The 19,043-nt window shown below is 36.0% G+C and overlaps 1 protein-coding gene across 3 annotated transcripts in view; it reads right to left on the bottom strand.

Moving 5' to 3' along the window:
- Positions 1 to 19,043, bottom strand: part of LOC148079467 (voltage-dependent N-type calcium channel subunit alpha-1B-like) — a 129,194-nt gene that overhangs the window by 23,566 nt on the left and 86,585 nt on the right. For 2 of the 3 annotated variants that reach the window (XM_087791038.1, XM_087791037.1), the window contains 13 exons: positions 18,217 to 18,422; positions 17,995 to 18,115; positions 16,259 to 16,388; positions 15,108 to 15,167; positions 14,284 to 14,390; positions 7,605 to 7,701; positions 6,870 to 7,030; positions 6,629 to 6,766; positions 4,988 to 5,189; positions 4,739 to 4,903; positions 4,515 to 4,625; positions 3,270 to 3,353; positions 763 to 879 (listed from right to left, as the gene is read on the bottom strand). In XM_087791038.1, the coding sequence (XP_087647164.1) occupies positions 763 to 879; positions 3,270 to 3,353; positions 4,515 to 4,625; positions 4,739 to 4,903; positions 4,988 to 5,189; positions 6,629 to 6,766; positions 6,870 to 7,030; positions 7,605 to 7,701; positions 14,284 to 14,390; positions 15,108 to 15,167; positions 16,259 to 16,388; positions 17,995 to 18,115; positions 18,217 to 18,422 (1,699 nt within the window). Of the gene's footprint in view, positions 1 to 762; positions 880 to 3,269; positions 3,354 to 4,514; positions 4,626 to 4,738; positions 4,904 to 4,987; positions 5,190 to 6,628; positions 6,767 to 6,869; positions 7,031 to 7,604; positions 7,702 to 11,538; positions 11,560 to 14,283; positions 14,391 to 15,107; positions 15,168 to 16,258; positions 16,389 to 17,994; positions 18,116 to 18,216; positions 18,423 to 19,043 lie in introns of all 3 variants that reach the window. The other variant, XM_087791039.1, reaches the window with a different exon arrangement.

Below are 19,043 nucleotides of genomic sequence, written 5' to 3'. Positions count from 1 at the left end.
AGTCACACACCAGATTGTGTCCACGGACGACCAACACTCGTACGACTTTATTGCCTTATTTAAAAAAAAAAAAAGCGCTGCGTCGGCTCTTTTAAACCAGGCCATTTATATCCGTGTGAAGAGTGACGCCAACACGCCTTGTAATTAAATCTCCGGCCTTTAACGTGCTGAAGCACTGTCCATTTCCACGGAGCTTAAAAGCTCTCAGCGCTGACATTAAAGCCGCAATAAATTCCGGCGGTGCTTCTGTTGAACTCCACCTGTCGCCGGGGACGACCAGGGGATGTTATCTGATTCTCTTTTGGAATTAAACGTTATATATATTACATTCAATTAAAGTCATTTCCTAAATAAAATGATTTCAAATCTACACAATAAGAACATTTTAAAACAAACATATACACATTGTTTTATTCTTCATTTAAATAACGGCGAATGGTTAGTTCCAAAATAAAGAGGATTAATGTTCATGTTGACCTATAAAGACGTCAGCTTTAAAGATAAGATAAGGAACTGAAGTTATCTTAGAGTAAAGCTGATGGGAATGTTTGCTATTGGACTACAAACATGGAGATAATAGATGGAGCCTCTGAAATGAAGACCTATCACATGAGATTCACACTTCCTGTTTAGTAAATTCAACAACCCTAACCTAGATGATTGCAGTATAAAATAGCAACATTTATTTTTCCGCATAATCCTGCATGTTCAAAAACAGAACCTGAAGAGACGTGAGGAGGACGCGGAGGTTTGGACGCTCACCTTGAACGACTGGACGAAGGTCCACAGCAGGATTCTGATGGTGTAACCCTGGCGCAGGAGTTTGATGAGCCGCGCCGCTCGGAACAACCTCAGGAAGCTCAAGTTAATCATCTTGTCCTGGGAGATTAGAAAACAGTCACACTCTGAAGATTCGTATTTTCGTTCACAGAAAACCATCTGGTGCTAAATTAGCTTTACATGATTCTGCTTTCATCGGTAATAGCAGCGAGGACGTTTACATACGAGTATTTAAATCCCTTTTATAGTGTAATCTCCGATCCTGACCATGATCTGGTCCAGATAAAGTCAGGATCATTTTAACCCTATAAGTCTTCCTTATACACTCCGCTATAATGTAGTGATGGACTGAGGAAGCTTCATGAAGCATCATTTTTAAAGCCCTCGCGATTGCAATCTTGCTGTATAATCTTTGGATTTGAGCGCTTATTTAAACAAAACTATTAAAAAAAAAAGAAAAGAAACAAGAGTGACACCTTGTGCGTTCTGAAAGTAAGTTGTGTGTTTCATGAAGCTTCATCAATCACTGATGTGAATGTGGTTAACAAAGTAAAGTCTTTTTGTTCTCTTATACTTGTGAGAACTATATACATTTTTAGGAAGTTAAAACAACCTCTTGACACGTACAAATCAGTGACGGGCTGATGAAGCTTCATGAAGCATCATTTTCACAGCACATTGGATTTAACCTTTTACTATGATTTTAATAAACTATAAAACTTTTTTTTTAACGTTTTTAATATTATTTAATGCTTTTAAAATTAAAAACTAATGTTTTAGTCAAGAGTGATCCTCCTGAGTGATGCTTCATGAAGCTTCATCAGCCCGCTAATGTAAATGTGGTCATTTAAATTAAAGTCTTGTTGATCATTACTTTGAACCCAGCAATAGCTACATTTTAAGGAATTTAAAATGACATCTTGATACGTGATGAAGCTTCATGAAACATCATTTTCAGAGCTCATTAGTTTGCACTCTATACTGCATACTACTTTTATTTTGGACGACTATTTCACTTAAATCTCCCTTTATTTTGTCATTAAGATCGACACAAGCTCTGAAAAGATGAACGAGGCTTCATGAAGCTTCACCAGCACATCACTAAAGTGAATATGATCATTCAAAGTTAAGTTCTGTTTGTAAGCATTTCTCTTAAAGTTTCGAGTAACAGCTCAATTCAAGTAGATAAAACGACCTTGAGACATGCGTAAGTTAGCGATGAAGCTTCACGAAGCATCGTCTATATTTTCAGAGCCCACTAGTTTGAACTTAATGCTGTATTATCTTTTGTTTACAACAATTAAACTTCACTCCAGAGTCGCTGAAGCGAAAAAACGTCCCTCTAAATTCAATCGAATTCATGTCTCTGATGGACAACTCGGGGCCAAAGATAGGATGGAGTCCAACATGGTGACAAAAGCCAAAGACACCGAGGAGAAGCAGCTGCAGACAAGAGAAGCCACTTACCGTCTAGAAGGTGTCAGGTGTGACAGGAGGGCAGAGCGAGGGCACAGGCGCCGCCACAGACACAGCAGAAACAGCAAAACAAAGAAGGAGCCAAGAGAAGCAGACAGAAGAGACTAGTGATCACATGACGAGTCACACGGAAGCAGAAAACACATCAGACACCGAGACACACTGAGCCGTCTTTTGTTTACGGTTCAGAAGCAGGAGAGACGAGAGTTTATCACAGCAGTGGTTTTGTGTTTGTTTAGAGATGAAACTAAAACCGAAAGTTTACTGACAAACATACTTCAACAGTGATGATGTTACATATCCTGAACTTTGCAACATAACGGACACGTTTGTTTACAAATACTGCCAGCATGTTTATTTTTACATTTAGTGTTTTTTATCCATAATTTCTTTCATTTTTCTCATCGTATTACTGAGAAAAGTATAGTGCGGGGATCATACAGGGCTCTCATGAAAACAGTAAGAAAGTAAAACTTTATTTTTATGTGTGTATATATCCTGCAATTCATTATTAGTACATAAAAATAACAATTTAATTATTTTAATTACAAAGCACTCTTAGGAATTGTATCTATATATATTTTTTTAATTCGAAGGAAAGTTTTAATGTTTTTTTCTGTTTATTTTTTTATAACTGTATCTATAAAGTCTTCATACAGTTGTCCTTTTTTAATGACTTCAGCCTTTATCTGTTGTTCTTTTTATTTTAATATAATACACATCAAAATCACGTATATATTCCGTCCCATTGTTTTATATGATTTTCAAAAACTATCATGTCCTATTTTACAAACACACCTTTTTTTATTTTGTAAAGGTAAAAAAGTTCATTTTGAATTTGATTTTGAACTGGTTTATTGGCCCCTCACACATATTAAGTCTTTGTTGGAAGATTCATTATCCAGTAATGTCTGTGATGTTTTATTTTTATTGCAGTATTCAACAGTTTCCACAACAGTGTTACGCCAACATGCAGTAATACACACCGACTCACAATGCGAAGCCACTCTTACCTTGATCTCTGTGACCAAAATGTCTGTGATGCTTCCAAGAACTGTGACGAAGTCAAAGACGTTCCAGGCAGCTTTCAGGTAGTTCTGACATGCAGAGGAAACACAGGTTAGACTTCACTCGACACTAGTTTACTGCATATAAAAAAACATGCATCATCTACATGTGCATCTTATGTTTTTGGTAACCAAGAACCATTTTCTTTCTCAGTGTCTGGCATTAAAGATCTAATGACCTACACTAATTCAATGTTGCTAAGATTCGTAATTAAAAAGGGCCTAATCTGTAGGATTTTAAATACTGTTTCTGTCTCCCTCTAGTGTCAGAATAGAAAAGCGGCAATGTAGTAAATTTCACCGTTGATGATTTCCTGCGTGTTTAAAAAATGAGATAAAGACTCTTGTTATGCCCGTTATGGAAGAACATGATGCATAGTATGTCATCAGAATATCTAACCATTCTATTTTGAAAGGTTAAATTACTTAATATTGAAGAATTGAATCCAATAATCTTTATATATTGAAAGATTGATTAAAAAGTTTAAAAAACAAACATTTTACCGATTCTTTTTTTTTTTTTTTTACACATGGAGTTTGATTTTATTATTCCAATTGTCCAAAAAAAAACATTTTTAAAGTTCCATATTTCTTTTATTTATTGTCTGGTGGCATTAGCACCAACATTTTTTTTAATACAGGCCTATGAATATAAGAAAAATATTGATTATTGTAATGTTAAATAATTGCAATTAGAATATCAAGCTCTATGTGTAAAAAATCCAATTGATTTTAAAAATATTACAATTTCTTTATTAAATTATTAACACAAAATCCAACCTTTAAATATAGTAATCATTGAATTCTTAAATAAAAAGTAAAAAAAAATCGGTTTTAACATTTGAAAATGTTAAATTAAACTCTAAATATTCTGATGACACTGGGTTTATGTTTCATTTTATAAACAATCAATAGATAAAATATCAAAAAAAATATTAATACTGTCAAAATGTTGCATATTGTTGCTTTAACTTTTGTGAAATAACAAATATGTTCATTCATTCTCTGACTATATGTTACATTTTAAATGGGAATATTGATCCTGATATTTAAAGACAGTTTTTAATTGAACAATAAAAAAAATATATCTCGTAAAAATCTCACTAATAAACGTCTATTTTTAATCAGATTGTTGCTCCGCGGATGAAACCCACGAGCGAACACTTGACGGTGAAGAGAGCAGCAGCTCACCAGAGGGCCGAAGGCAATGATCTTGAGGATACACTCCAGAGTGAAGAGGGCGGTGAAGAGGATGTTTAAGTATTTCAACATGGACTCGTACAGGTCTGGAGCGCCGTAGAACTGACGGCAACAACAGAAGAAAGGATTGAGCAACTGATCCAACAAACCCATCGGACATGTTTTTGACTCAATATGAATTAAGGATTTAAAACAGGAAGGACTGAGGTTCACACCTTCATCATGAGCACCACCGTGTTGAGGGCGATCAGCGTCATGATGGCGTACTCGAACGGCGGCGACACCACAAACTTCCACATCTTGTACTGGAAGGACTCTTTGTTCTCCGGCATGTACCTGGTCAGAGGCTTCGCGTTGATGGCGAAGTCGATACAAGCTCTCTGAAAGAACGCAGAAGAAAACAAGAATCTTGACTGATGAAGAAGGTTCATGAGGAACCTCTCGTCCAACACTGGAAATTATACCTCGTTCTTCTCCAGGCTGCACTCGGACATGGCCTTGTCTCCCTGCTCCTGGAACGTGATGATGATCAAAGCCACGAAGATGTTGACGAAGAAGAAAGGAAACACCACGAAGTAGACCACGTAGAAGATGGACGTCTCCATGCGGTAGCCCGGGCTGGGACCTTGGTCCTCGTAGGTGGCGTCGACAGAATGTTTCAGGACCCTGGAAGGAAACGTTTGGAGCTTCATGAGGAGCTTGAGTCATACAGAGCAAAAACGTGCCAACCATGTTTCTATGGAAGTATATCAGGGTCACCATAATATTGAATGGTTAGATTTAGCATTTTAAATGTTTAAATTTGTTTGTTTTTTTAATTAAAATGTTGTTTATTTATTTGAATAGTCTGTATTGAAAAGTTGTATATGGTTTAATTCATAAATTAATTCAAGAATTTGTATTTTTTTCATAGGTTGGGTTTGTTTTTTTGTCTTTTTATTTAATTAAAGAATTCGGAAACAGTTCCGAAAGAATACCAAGCTACCATGGAACCAACCATTTTTATATTGAATTTTAAAAGGCTCCAAAATAAAAATAAATGAACTTTAAAAACATATTTTTTAATTATTGAACTGTGAATTTTTAACTATACGTGTAAAATAAAACTACATTATTTGGAAAATATTTAAATTTGTCCCCAAAAAAATATATAAACATTGAAATCAGTAATAAAAAACTATTCAATGATTAAAAAATGTTTTTATAAAACTGTTTTTTGACGTATTTCCTTAACCCTTGTTTTATCTCTGGGTCACTGTGACCCAGAAAACCCGAAAACGAATGAAAACAATTGGGTCAAGATGAACGACCTCAGAGACAACACAAGGGATGCCACAAACACTTTTTTTTCCTGATTTTCTGGGTCACATTGACCCTGAGATAACACAAGGGTCAATGCACCCGAGTCAAACTTAGGCTTGGGGTCCAAATCCGGGCCACCAAGTCAATGAATGCGGCCCACAAGCCCTATTCTTGGGGGAACAAACCCCAATATAGCTTACACCACATGTTGATATCAAGACCACCAACATCTCTTTCAGTACGTTTCTCTTCCAGAAAGCTATCAAGATTATAAATGTCATTAACGAATATGAAAATTGCAGAAGGAAATGGATTTTTATGTGTTTTGTAGTATAATACCTGTAATCTATTTACTATATTTTTGCATCTAACAGTACAATTCCTCTATTAGAACTTAAACTAACCTCAAGAAGACCAAGCTGGTTTCAAACATGATTATTTCTTGTAGTTTAAATGTTATTGTTTAAACCAATAAACAATGTAGCTCAATGTAAATACAGACCATCCCGACAAGGGGCCAAAGAAATGATACATCACAGCTGCAAATAGCTCTTCTTCAGGTGCTTAATCTTTCTCTTAGGAAACACCAGCACATCTACGATGTTTTATTAGTATTCAAATTGCTCATAATACATCCTGTAAACTAAGGAAATATTGTGTATTATCAACCCATCCCCAAAAAAGACTTGTCTTATAATATATGTTCTATGTATTTATTCCAATGACCCACGAGTTGATATTGTATTTTGTAAGACCTAAAAGACGATCCTGAATGCAGCACGATGGTGCATTTAATGACTTACAATGGCCATCCCTCTCCAGTGGAAACAGTGAAGAGCGTCAGGAAGGCCCAGAGAACGTTGTCATAGTGAAACTCGTACTTCTTCCACTCCCTGGGCTGAGCCGCCACGTCGTCTTTGTCGTACTCCAGGAACTGACCACTGCGAGACAAAGAATCCAAATTCATTTACACCAACAGTTAAAGGAAAGACTCCGGTCGCGATTCTATCAAACATAATGAACATCAACGCGACAGATATTTACCGGCAGTCCTTCTCCAGTCCCTTGGACTCATCGGTGCAGTAGAAGAACTTCCCCTTAAAGAGCTGGACGGCGATCACGGCGAAGATGAACATGAAGAGCATGTAGACGATGAGGATGTTCAGGACGTTCTTCAGCGAGTTCACGACACAGTCAAACACAGCCTGGAGACGAAGAACACCAGAAGTTAAAATATCTCACCAGGAAAACAACAAACGCCAGTGAAACAACATCTGCTTCTTTTATTCGACTCCTATTAAAACTAAGCCCGACTTAAAAGACACAATTATGGCTACGTATACTAAGAGTATAGTAAGAGTAAAAATGTAAAATTATTTCTAACTTTGATTTCGATTTTTTTACTTTACGACTCATTAGTATTTTTAACTCTGAAAATGACCGACTGGCTGAAGTACCGTAAAAGGCCAGATGAAAGATTTGTTTCTTACTTATCCAATTAATTGAAACGTTTATAAAAAAAAATTAAAAAAAGTAAATTAAAAAAATCATTTTCAACCAAAACAAGTTACTTAAACTTACTTAAAATGTTAAATCCAAGAAAGTTACTTTGATTGAAACTTTGTTCTTTGATTCGATTAAACTTTTTTCGTGATTGGGTTATATTTTCATTAGGCAATGTCTAGTTGAAGTCAGTTTTCTTTTTGAGTCTGATTTTATTTAATTTTTTGATTGAATAATAAAGAAACAAATCCTCCATACACAAGAGACTGATTTTACCTTCAACTTGGGGAGTCTTTTGATGGTCTTGAGGGGTCGCAGGACTCGAAGGACCCTCAGAGACTTGATGGTGTTGATGTCCTTTCCTTTGGTGCCTCTGTTACGACGCACAAACATCAAGTTCAGTTGAACAATATCAGGAGGAGACGACACAGTTTCATCATTCTGGCAACAATCCTGATCTGTTAGTAGGAACGCATGCGTATGAACGTCACAAAATAAGTCACAAATTTCCTTTTTCATCCAAACTTTTGACAAAATTCACTGTTTGAGTTACTAGTTGGTTAATGAAATGATACTAACTTGTTGAATCTATTTATCTACACTTAGGATTACGTTTCTCTACTGGACAGGAAGTTATCAATATAGATGTAAAGAGTCTTTAAATGATTGATTATATGAAACTTTTTTCACACACTTCCTTCTTTAAAATGATGCTGCTCAACTGTTGAGTTTTTTAAGGGGTTATCCGCCGCTAGGTGGCGCTCTAGCAGAAAGTGCAAGAGAAAGTCAAACAGCTGGAAGAGATAATTTTCCGGAAGATTATTTCCATGACAAGAGATTAAAGTAAAGCACAGAAGTTGGATTCCGGCCTCAGTTGAAAAAGAATGAAAAATTGTTTGGGTCTGTTTCTAACCATCAATTTGGGGCGTCATGCAAACACCCTCACGATGGAACACACACACGTAAATGTGCATGTGATGCATTTGAGTTAAATTTCATCAATCTGACGGTTGAAGTAGAAAATAGAAAAGCAGCCATCAATGAATCCATTGTTGGAGACGGCAGCGTAAAGAACTGACATAAAAGGTGGTAATAAAAGCACATGGTTTACCTTCATATATATATATATATATATGTATATATATATATACATATATATATGGGTGTTTTACTGCTGTGTTACAGGTACTGCTCAGTGAAGACAAACATAGTTAAAAGAAACAACTCTGTCCTATCTATCTGTGTTAATATCTCTCGTTACAACATGGACTCCTGCAGTTTAAAGACAGTTCTGTCCTATATATACTATATACATATGTTTTTAGTTAGAACTGGTTGGTGCTGCATATATTCTGGCTTCTATGGTACGGAAATTACAGCAGTTTTTCCACATAATCATGGAACTGGTTTGACTTTTTTCTTTTCTAGTGACACAAATAAATATGCTTAAAACATTATAAATGTAATGTTTGTCAAAAACATTTGAAATATACAATGTTGTACTTATTTACCTCGTAGCTCCCGCTAAATTACTGTTAGGCATTTTGATTCGATTTTAAAATACAATGTTTTTAATTTTAATTCGTTTATTGCATTTAGGTTTATTGCATGCATCAGATTTAAGGTCTTTCCTGTGGGGTTGTTTTTTTTTATTTTTACATAAATGTGGGTCAAATTTGTTAGTAGTTTTCAACTTTCTTTTGTTGCACATTCATTTTTGACCAGCAATACTCGTTTTTTTACCCTCATGCCATTATGTACGTACGTGCAAGTACATAGATTCTTGAGTCGAACTTTAAATCCTATATTCTTTTAACTCCTATTTTTCTTACACCATCTCTCGGCATAAATATAATGTGATGTGATGTCATCCAGTGCGATCACATGTGATCTTGCATTCGTTTCCTCTTCAACTGATTAAATGTGTTCCGGCTGTTGTTCCCGTAACATCCTGGCTGTTAGAACATGCAGCCGCTCATGCTCAGATGCCTCGGTCACGCCGGCATGCAGTCATCTACAGAGTAGATTCCCTCCTCTGAGCGAGGTCCTTCGTTTATGGAGACTAACGTCCCACGATAGCTTTCAGAAGATCCATGAAGCACAAAATCTGTGTGGTGTGTGCGTCTGTGTGATGGAATCAACCTGTGGATCGGCACTGATCGCTCCAAGGGCTCCGGACTGGAATGTCAACTGTAGCCGAATGTTAAAAAGATGAATAAAATCTAAGGAAAAATACACACTGACTGGAGGAATGGTTGACATTTATCAAACCGGCTCATGGGGGAAAACAAAGTTGACTGCTGAAGCAGAAACTCAGGTCTTGTTAAAGTAAAGTTAAGCAACCTCTGGCTATGCCAAATTTATGTTTCTGTTCTATGTCTGTCTATTAACAGGAAATTCAACTCAGATTTCTTGAGGGAAAGAATTTCCGAAAGTTGTGCAGCTTGTACGTCGGACAACCTACTGTTTCCTGTTGAATGGAACCAGATTTCAAATGGATACACAGAGTTAAGGATCATCTAGTAGTTTGTCTAGATGTTTTTCAGTCCATTTGTCGTCAAATCTTTTGTTTTCCAAGACGAGTTGAAAGGGTTTTGTTGCGCTGTTTAAATAACGGCTCCTTGGTTTTGCCAAAAAGTGACGCAAAGTGGTGCAAATTACCGCAAATCGGTGAAAATCTGATATTTGGTAACACATTATTTTTGGATTAGTGGATCCAGGTAAAATTGCTTGAATAGCCAAGTTGTATAGTTATAGAGTATATATATTTATACATGTAATATATTTGTTTTAATATGTAGAAACGCTTTTTTATTGTCTCAATCTTAAAGTGATAGTTCACCCAAAATTCAAACTTGTTAAACATTTTCTACTCAACCTCATGTTGACTAAGGGTTGGGATTATTTTCAGAGTAAATTGTTTCTTTTTATAGTAATAGTAAAAAATGTTTGTTCATTTTAATTTAGCGACTGGAGCTCAGTTGTCTTCGTCTTCATCTTCGTCCAAAAAGACACTTAAAAACATCCAAATACCTCCATACTGCTCGTCTGTAACGTCCATCTTGTATTGAAGCCTCGACATGAGGAATTGTTCTGAAAAAACCTAGATAAGTCTATATTTTAAGTTTGTTTGTAGCAGAAGGTGCTTGTCAGTGGCTCAGCTTCAACCTAAAGAATTTCCTCATTAAAACACATGGCGAGTGTCAATGTGCTGGTGCAAGATTCAGGCTGCAAAAGCAAAGCAGCGTCTGCAAAAAAACAAGCTTAAAATATAGACTGGTTGACATTTTTTTGGAACAATTCCTCTTGTTGACGCTTCATTACAAGATGGATTTTACAGTCGAACAGTAAGGAGATATTTTAAGTGTGTCTGTTTTGAGGAAGATGAAGCTAGCCTAGCAGCTAGCTTAGTAATGGCCGCTAAAACCAGCTTAATATACAGACTTGTTTAAGTTTCTTCGTAATAATTCCTCTTGTCGAAGCTTCAATACAAGATGTTACAGAAGAGCAGTATGAAAGTATTTGAATGTTTTTAAGTGTCTTTTTGGACGAATATAAAGACGAAGACAACTGAGCTCCAGTCGCTACATTAAAATGAACAAACATTTTTGTCTATAACTCTAAAAAGGAACAGATTACTCTGAAAATAATGCCAACCCTTAATCGACCTGAGGGTGAGTAGAAAATGAGTGAAGTTTGAATTTTCGGGTGAACTATCTCTTTAAGATGATCTTTCACTGAGAGTCGTCATCAGGCTCGGACAGATCCTGTGGATTGATCCGGGGTGAGATGAAGGTGAGAAGATGAATCAATACCAGAGGTAATGCAGGATTTCAACCGTGAACAATAAGATGATCATTTTTCATCAAAACGAGGGATTAGTGCTAATTGATTTTCTTGTGCCATCAGTGCCGATGCCTATCATCGCCGAGGGGTCGATGCATTGATCTCCTGAAAGCTATGACACAGCCCCCCCCCTGCAATATTGCCTCGGGGCGACTCAATATTGGGGCCGGGGCTGCAGGAAGGACCAGCAGGGGGTCGGTCATGTCGTCATGTTTAAGATCCTCTAGATGAAAGGGTCAGACAATTGGAGGGGGGGGGGGGGTCATGTTGAAAAGCTTCAGTACGTCAGTATAGAACAAGGGAGTATGTGGGGAGGGGGTGGAGGCATCTAGGTCAAATGCTTTAGTTTGGACACAATTCCCACCTGGCCACGCTTTGTTGAGATCTGACGAAGAAAGAGCAGCGACAGAACACACACAGACAAACGAGAACCATCAACACGGACCACTTTCACAGGCAGAAGAGTTGAACATTGAAATAAAGCAGCTGGAGATGAGGGATGGAGTCGCAACATATTCTCGTTACAAATACTTCGATACTTCAGTGATGACATCTTGAAACAACTTGACAGGATGGAGAATGAAGCACCAGATGCTAATGGATGAAATACCTCATGTGCTGTGTCTCAAATCTCATACTTCTCTTAGTGTACTAGTTAGTTAGTTAGTATGCATCAGGATAGTGTACGTACTACGCACTAACAGGAAATGACCAACAGCTTCTTCTTCGACTACTATTTAACGATGATTTCAACCAGCTGTAGGAACACTATCAATGACACTTGCTGGAAGCACGTTTGCAAGCTTGGATCAAAAACTATGAGAAACAAAAATATTCACGAGATATTTACGCCGGTATCAGCACCGAAGATGTGTCATCCTCCTACTGCTGGCTGAAAATGCACCTGTAAGTGTATATATATATATATATATATATATATATATATATATATATATATATATATATATATATACATATACAACGTCACTAAGATGGCAGCTTTTTAGGGTAGAAAGTGTCCTACAATTATTGTGAATGGTGCACTACATTTCACATACTAAGAATTGAGACGAACTTATGCACTAAAAATACTAAGTTTGAGTACGCAAGTATGCGATTTGAGACACAACTATGTTATCACCTCTTCACAAAATGGCTGACATGTCATGAGACAGGAAATAACGCATCGTTAGAGTTCGTAGAGTTAAATGAGACTGAATTCTCAAATCATTTTACTCATGTTTCACTGGATTTGTGGTAGTTTTAAAGACACGGTTTCTGTCGTCGTCAGTACATATGGTGTCAAAAATGGGATGTTGTATTATTTAACGTTATTGATTATTTGGTTTTACCAAATAAATTACTATTGATCTGCCATAATGGATTTGTCAACACACACAAAATAATACCACTGCCAAGGAATTTAGTTTTTTTTGTATTAAAAGTCCCACTGTTAATAATGGGACAAAAGTCGCCACACTTTTTCCTGTGAGGGCCACATAACTTTTCCCTTCTTGTGCCGAACCTTAAAAATGTATTGTTTTCCAGAAAGCCACTTATAAACAATTAGCTTTTTCTGGTTTCTTCACAGAAAGAAGGTCTGGAAATTACCTCCTTAAAGAGCAAACCATTTTAGAAAGTAAGTAAGTAAGTTATTTTTATTTATATAGCGTTTTTCCAGACGAGGGTCACAAAGCGCTTAAACAATCAAAAAAATATTAAATTAAGTATATACTTTAAAGGTCAAGATAACACTACAGGAGTTCCATAAAATCAAGGAAAAGCCTGAACAAATAAAAACGTTCTTGAGTACAATAAAAAAATATATATATAGATTCTTGATCTTTACTTAGCTACTCCAAAGAATAAAATAAATATTTTTGTCATGCACTGTATATGCAAAGAATGTGGCGACAACTTTTTTTTTGATGTGTTGGATTCTAGAATGTTCTTGCAGTTTTTTTTATTTATTATTCACTTTACGCTGCCACTTGTAAAAACTACGGGCCCCTCAAGGGCAAAAAAGGAAGACAAAACTGACTCCCTAAAACACAGTATAAGATCAAAAATTTTAAAATAAATTAACTAATGAATGAAGATGGTGTCAACATTAGTTTTGGTTCGGAAAATAAAGACGAGGAATATAGAAAACCGCCACCGGTGACCCCGTATTTGAGACCCTGAGTGCCAAGACAACTAAGGGAATCTTTTGAAGATCAGCCATTTTTATATTTAAATCATTAACGTTTTTCTTCCAACGTACGCTGTGTTTTGATGGAAAATAAATGGGAAGTTAGGACCTTGGCAGAGGTGTGTCCTCGCTCAGTGCCGTTCTTATTTTCAGAATTCACATCATGTCATTCAGGCTATAAGATTTGACATTTTAACATTAAAATTTAACTTAACATACAATTTTAATACATCACCTAAATTATTTTAAACACAATCTGACCTTTCAAATTAAAACAGCTAATGTGATGTTAAAAACTATAATAATTTGAACAAAATCTTTTGAAAAGATTTGAAAAATTAAGAAAATATTTTATGAATAATGTAAACATACTTGCATGAATTAAATACACAAGATTTCTTAATATTCAGATTATTTCATACTACAAGGACAGATAAGAAATTAAAGTACTTTTGTTTGGCTCGTTTTGTGGTTATTGTGCATGTTTTTTAAAAGGTTTTTACATTTCGTCTGCTTTTGTGTTCATGCCCGAAGAGTCAAAAGTGTCTCACAGCAACACAAACAGAGGAAATGCCAGCGTTTGAAGCTGGACGATCTTATCGATGAGAAGAAATGACATTTGATTTTAATGTTGTGAACACGTGACCACGGTATGATGGACAACAGAGAGACAGGCAGAGATAGCAGGCTTTACCCCATCAGGCTCCTGAAAGCAATCCAAGCCAGAAACAAAGGTTGAAGGAAGAAGCAGGACAGAGAAGGAATCAGCAACACAAACAAGAGAGAAACACGTCAGAAATACAGAGAAAAGTTCGACAAGAGACAAAATACATGAAAATATGTTCTTCACTGTCACAAATATGAAGATATTGTGACTAATCGTGACCTGGTTTTGATCCCTCGGAGCAACAAACTTACGAGCAAGCGAAGGCCACCAGAGCTCCACTGACCACAATGAAGTCCAGGATGTTCCAGAGGTCACGGAAATAAGAGCCAGGATGGAGCAGGAGTCCCAAGTCAATCATCTGGTGTGACAGGAAGATAAATTAAATCACTTTCCTATTAAATTACTTTAAAGAAGTTGGACTTATCCTGGACTAATATGAGAATTTTAATTTGAGGGCAAAGGTCCGGATAAAGAGTTATTACTGCTGTGAAGTTTAAAGCTTGTCATTTTCATAACTTTATATTTTAAAAGGATATTGTACGTGTTGATGAAAATAATTAGTCCAGAGATGCACACTATATATACATTACACTTGAAACATTGGAGTTAGGCGCAAACAGTTAGGATTACTGTCTAGAAGGAATCTGACTTAAGGCTGCGAACATCAGAAATTAGTATTTCTTTTTCAAGTCACAACAATTTTACTTGCAAGAAGAGTTTACTACAGAATCTTGTTATCCTATGTTCCATTTTCAATTTTAACCTAGAACAGTTTCAGTCATAACTTTTACACCATTGTAAGTTACTGATTATCCAGTAGGCAAGAACACATTTAAAACAGGTTATAAAAATCAACTGAGCTTTGTTTTAAAAAGCCAGCAATGATTAACATTCAATACTTGTGGTTAAGCAAATTTGAAAACCCTATTGAAAACAAACAGTATTTTTCCATCAATGTGAAAAATGAATGAGATAATTTTATCTATTATGAAGTGTTTTTTAGGAACAAAAAGCTTCATCAAAACAGAAAAATATGTTGCTGGAGACACATGGATTTATCTTGAAGAATACTCACTTTGATTACCATCTCAAATGTGAAGACGCCAGTAAAAACATAGTCCAGGTACTTGAGAACCTGTTGACATGATGAAACCGAGATGAGGGTTTTTATTTTTCAAGGCAGCAGATTTACACAAGATTCCTTCTGTACCTCTAAACTTCTGGAGGTTTAATAAGCTCAGCTGTTGCCACAAACAAGCAAACTAAACCCAAAGAGCAACACAGAACTGGCCAATATACTTACCAGGCTCAGAGTCAAAGAGTGTTTGATGGATCTCTACAGATCAAGAGATTTTTTATACAAATATATGACATTTCATTTGAATTTCTGCTTCTCTATCCAACAAATGAATGGAAACTTTTTTAATGGCACTATTATCCATTATTAACATTTTTTATTGAATTTAAAAGGCTACACATTTTTAGAACATGCATTATTTATTTATTAGAGTTGGAATATCAAACTCTATGTAAAAAACAGATGATAAAAAATATTGCATTTCTTTATTCTATTGTTAGATAAAGCACATAAAAAAACAAATATATCAATACAGAAATGATTGATTTCAATTGTTGAAAAAGGAAAATATTTCATTGAAATCAATTCAACATTTTAAATGTTAAATTAAACCATTCAATATTTTGATGGCAATGATAAACGTCCATACGTCACATACATCTGATGACATCACTTCAAGCGACCACACATTTATGTTATTTATTGTTAGTTAAATAGTTAAACCTAACCTTGCCACCCCATTAACAGAATGTATTTTTCTCTTACTTTAAAGTGGATGAACATTTTATGCTACTAGTATACTTGCTAACAGAGCTAGCTGCTCATGTGAGGGAACATTTTGAAGATTAAAATATAAATCTTTAAATCTCAAGTTACATAAAAAAGATCTCATTTCTAAAATAAAACTCTGGAACTTTCTAAGAGAGACAAAAAGATAAATGTATCTGCTGAAAGAAAAATCGGAGCAGTTAAAATAACTCGTCTGGAAACAAACTTTCCTAACAAGCGGGGTCAGCAGAGCTCTAAACACATCAGTGTGTGTGTGCATGTGTGTGTGTGTGCATGTAAGTGTGAGTCATGTGTTCAGCTTCACTTGCCGCTGTTTGGTTCTTTATTTCAAAAAAGTCTGTCCCTTCAGTGTGACTCACGTTATTCCGCGGTGCGTTGGCTTGGACCGGGTCCTCGGCTGCCAGGGCGATGCTGCTCATGGTGATGACCAACAGGATGCACATCTCGAAGTAGCGCAGGTTAACCACGTAGTGACAAAGTCGCCGCACCCTGCAGGAACACACAGAGTGAGCAGTCGCTGCACACCGAGGGGGATCCGAGCCCATCATGGCGGTGAGGATGAGCGACGGTACAGCCGTCACGGAGGATGAACCCACAGGTCACTTCAGTTTTTTGCCCACACAGTCTGTGACTATCGTGTACCTACGTGTGCACGTGAACGCTGTCGTCATCACTATTGAAGCGCACGTTTCACTTGGTGAAAGTGAAGAATATTCATGAAAGTTAGAAATGAACAGCTTTACGTGATCGTTTCTCAGTTTTCTCTCCCTGGAAGTTTTACAAATTGATACATATCTCTTAACTTTAGCCATGATGGAAATGAATGAAACCATCGTCTCCAACCCACTGCCATGAAGCAGGTTGGTGGATGTATGGAGTGCCATGAGTGCCATAATAAGCTTATAAGGAAGCGACAGGAAATAAAGACATTGATAGGAAAGAAAGTAAAAATATTATTCAAAAACAAACTTTAAATGGTTGATTGGTCATATAAAAACTCATACGGGTTATGGTGAATTAATAAACACAAAAATGTGTGTACAAATAAGTGACATTTTTTATCTAATTTATTTTTTAACCACTGAAGGAGTCTCTTAAATGTCATACAGTTTTATATTTGAATCACTGAAGTTGTTCTTTCAACTCTTCGTATGCTGTGTTTTGACGAAGAAATGGAAAGTTAGGTCCTTGGCAGAGGTGTGTGTTATCTCAGTGCCGTTAATAATTTCTTAACAACAAGTCAGTTTTCCTCTATGTGTCTGTTTCATTCAGGGTACATTTGAAATGTGAGAATTCAACATTAATGTGAAAAATGCGACAATCAATAAATAAACATCACATCAATTATTTTAAAACTCAATCACATGTATCATTTAGTGTGGTTTGATGTAAAGCATTTGAATAACCTAAATATATATAAGAAAATTGGTAAATATGTCCACATAATAAGACAAATTATTTCTTTTTCTGGAAGCTTTCCAAAAAAAATGATAGAAATGAAAGAAAAAAACATAAGTATTCTCTGAACCACTGATGTAAAGTGGTTTGGTGGATACAAGGGTAGAAACAAAATACTTTTTAAATATATATATATATATCTACACTACTATGTTTGGAATGAGGCTATGGAATGCCAGGAGTGTCATAATTCGGTAATAAGTTAGACATAGACAGAAAATAAAGTTAACACATACACAAAATACTTTTAAATGGATATAAATACTCATATAGAAATTAAAAAAAAACTGAAATGTGTATATAAAATACGTTTATCCGCATTTCCAATTTCCGTTTTCCCGACAAATCTCTTACCGACTGGTATTAACAGTATGTATTTAATTCCCCTTAACCATATAAATAAGTATATTTATATCTGTTAAATTTGATTCATATATATTTCCTTTTTCCTGTCTTTGTCTCTATTTTAATATATTAATAACCTAATTATGGCACTCCATATATGTCAACATATATGATATGTCCTTCTCTAGAAAAAGTTTGCTCTAAGACTTGCATAAGATAATTGAAGTTAAACCTCAATATTAAATTCATCAGATCATAAAATAAAAACACAAGAAAACTTGAAAGAACGTACGGGTTGGTTTGTCCAAAGACAAACATGGAGCTATAGGGCAGAATCTGACGAGGCATGTCTCCTTCGTCCTCCAGGTCTTCCAGGTCTTTCTTCTCAAAGTTCTCACAGTCGATGTTGTTCACTGGAGACACAACAAGTGATGATGAAGCTTCATCTTTCCATCATGACTGATATTCTGGAAGATTCCAGGTCATAATGCAACTCGTGTTTTCACTTCCTTACTGGGTATGACGGTGGTTTCTCCCGGCGGGTTCGTGATGGTGACGGGGATCCGGATGGTGTTGCTGTTGAGTCCGGCCTGGCTGGCCCGGCTGGAGTTCTTCTGGTTGTCGGCGTCTTCCTGCTTGTCCCCCAGACTCAGGATGCTGCACCTCGGCTGCAGGGCGCTGGACGACAGCGCGTCCTCCTCACCGTCAGAGTGCAGATCTCTGCAAGAGTAGAATGGAATTCTTCAAGATGTATGGCAGTGTTTAAGGTGCAATAACATCTGGACGAAAGTACAAACGTCACTCAGCTATTGGACCCACAAACTCTATAACAGGAGAATTGTAGTGCATAAGAGGCTATGAAGCTTCATGAAGCTTTGCCCTTTTCAAAGCCCACCTACATGACACCCCTTGGCTTCATAATCTCTGGTTTTAAGCAACTAATATGAGATCAAAGACTGTTTCATGAATCTTTATGAGCCCTGTCTCCATCATCAGATTGATTTCTTTAAGGGCTTTAAACCTTAGTATAATGGAAAACAAGAAAGAATGTAAGTAACAATAATGGAGGAAATTAAGATTTTTTTTATTGGGTTGAACCAATAAATCTTATAACCTCTAAAAGCTTCCTAAATACAGGTGGAGTTAAAGAAAACAAGCAACTAATTCCTGAAAATATAATTAAAATAGGTTTGATTTAGAGTTATTTTGTTAACAGTCAGATAAATATGAGGATCAAATGACCTCTGCAGATGAAGTAACAACAACACAAGTCAATTTATCTTTTTTTAAATAATTGAATAAAACAAACATCTTCAAAATGAATGCCTTAGTTTTTTTAGT

The sequence above is a fragment of the Callionymus lyra genome, chromosome 5 (assembly GCF_982586985.1).
Source record: "Callionymus lyra chromosome 5, fCalLyr1.hap1.1, whole genome shotgun sequence".
NCBI lineage: Eukaryota > Metazoa > Chordata > Actinopteri > Syngnathiformes > Callionymidae > Callionymus > Callionymus lyra.
Note: the sequence above shows the minus strand (reverse complement) of the source record. Positions and strands in the feature narration are given on the sequence as shown.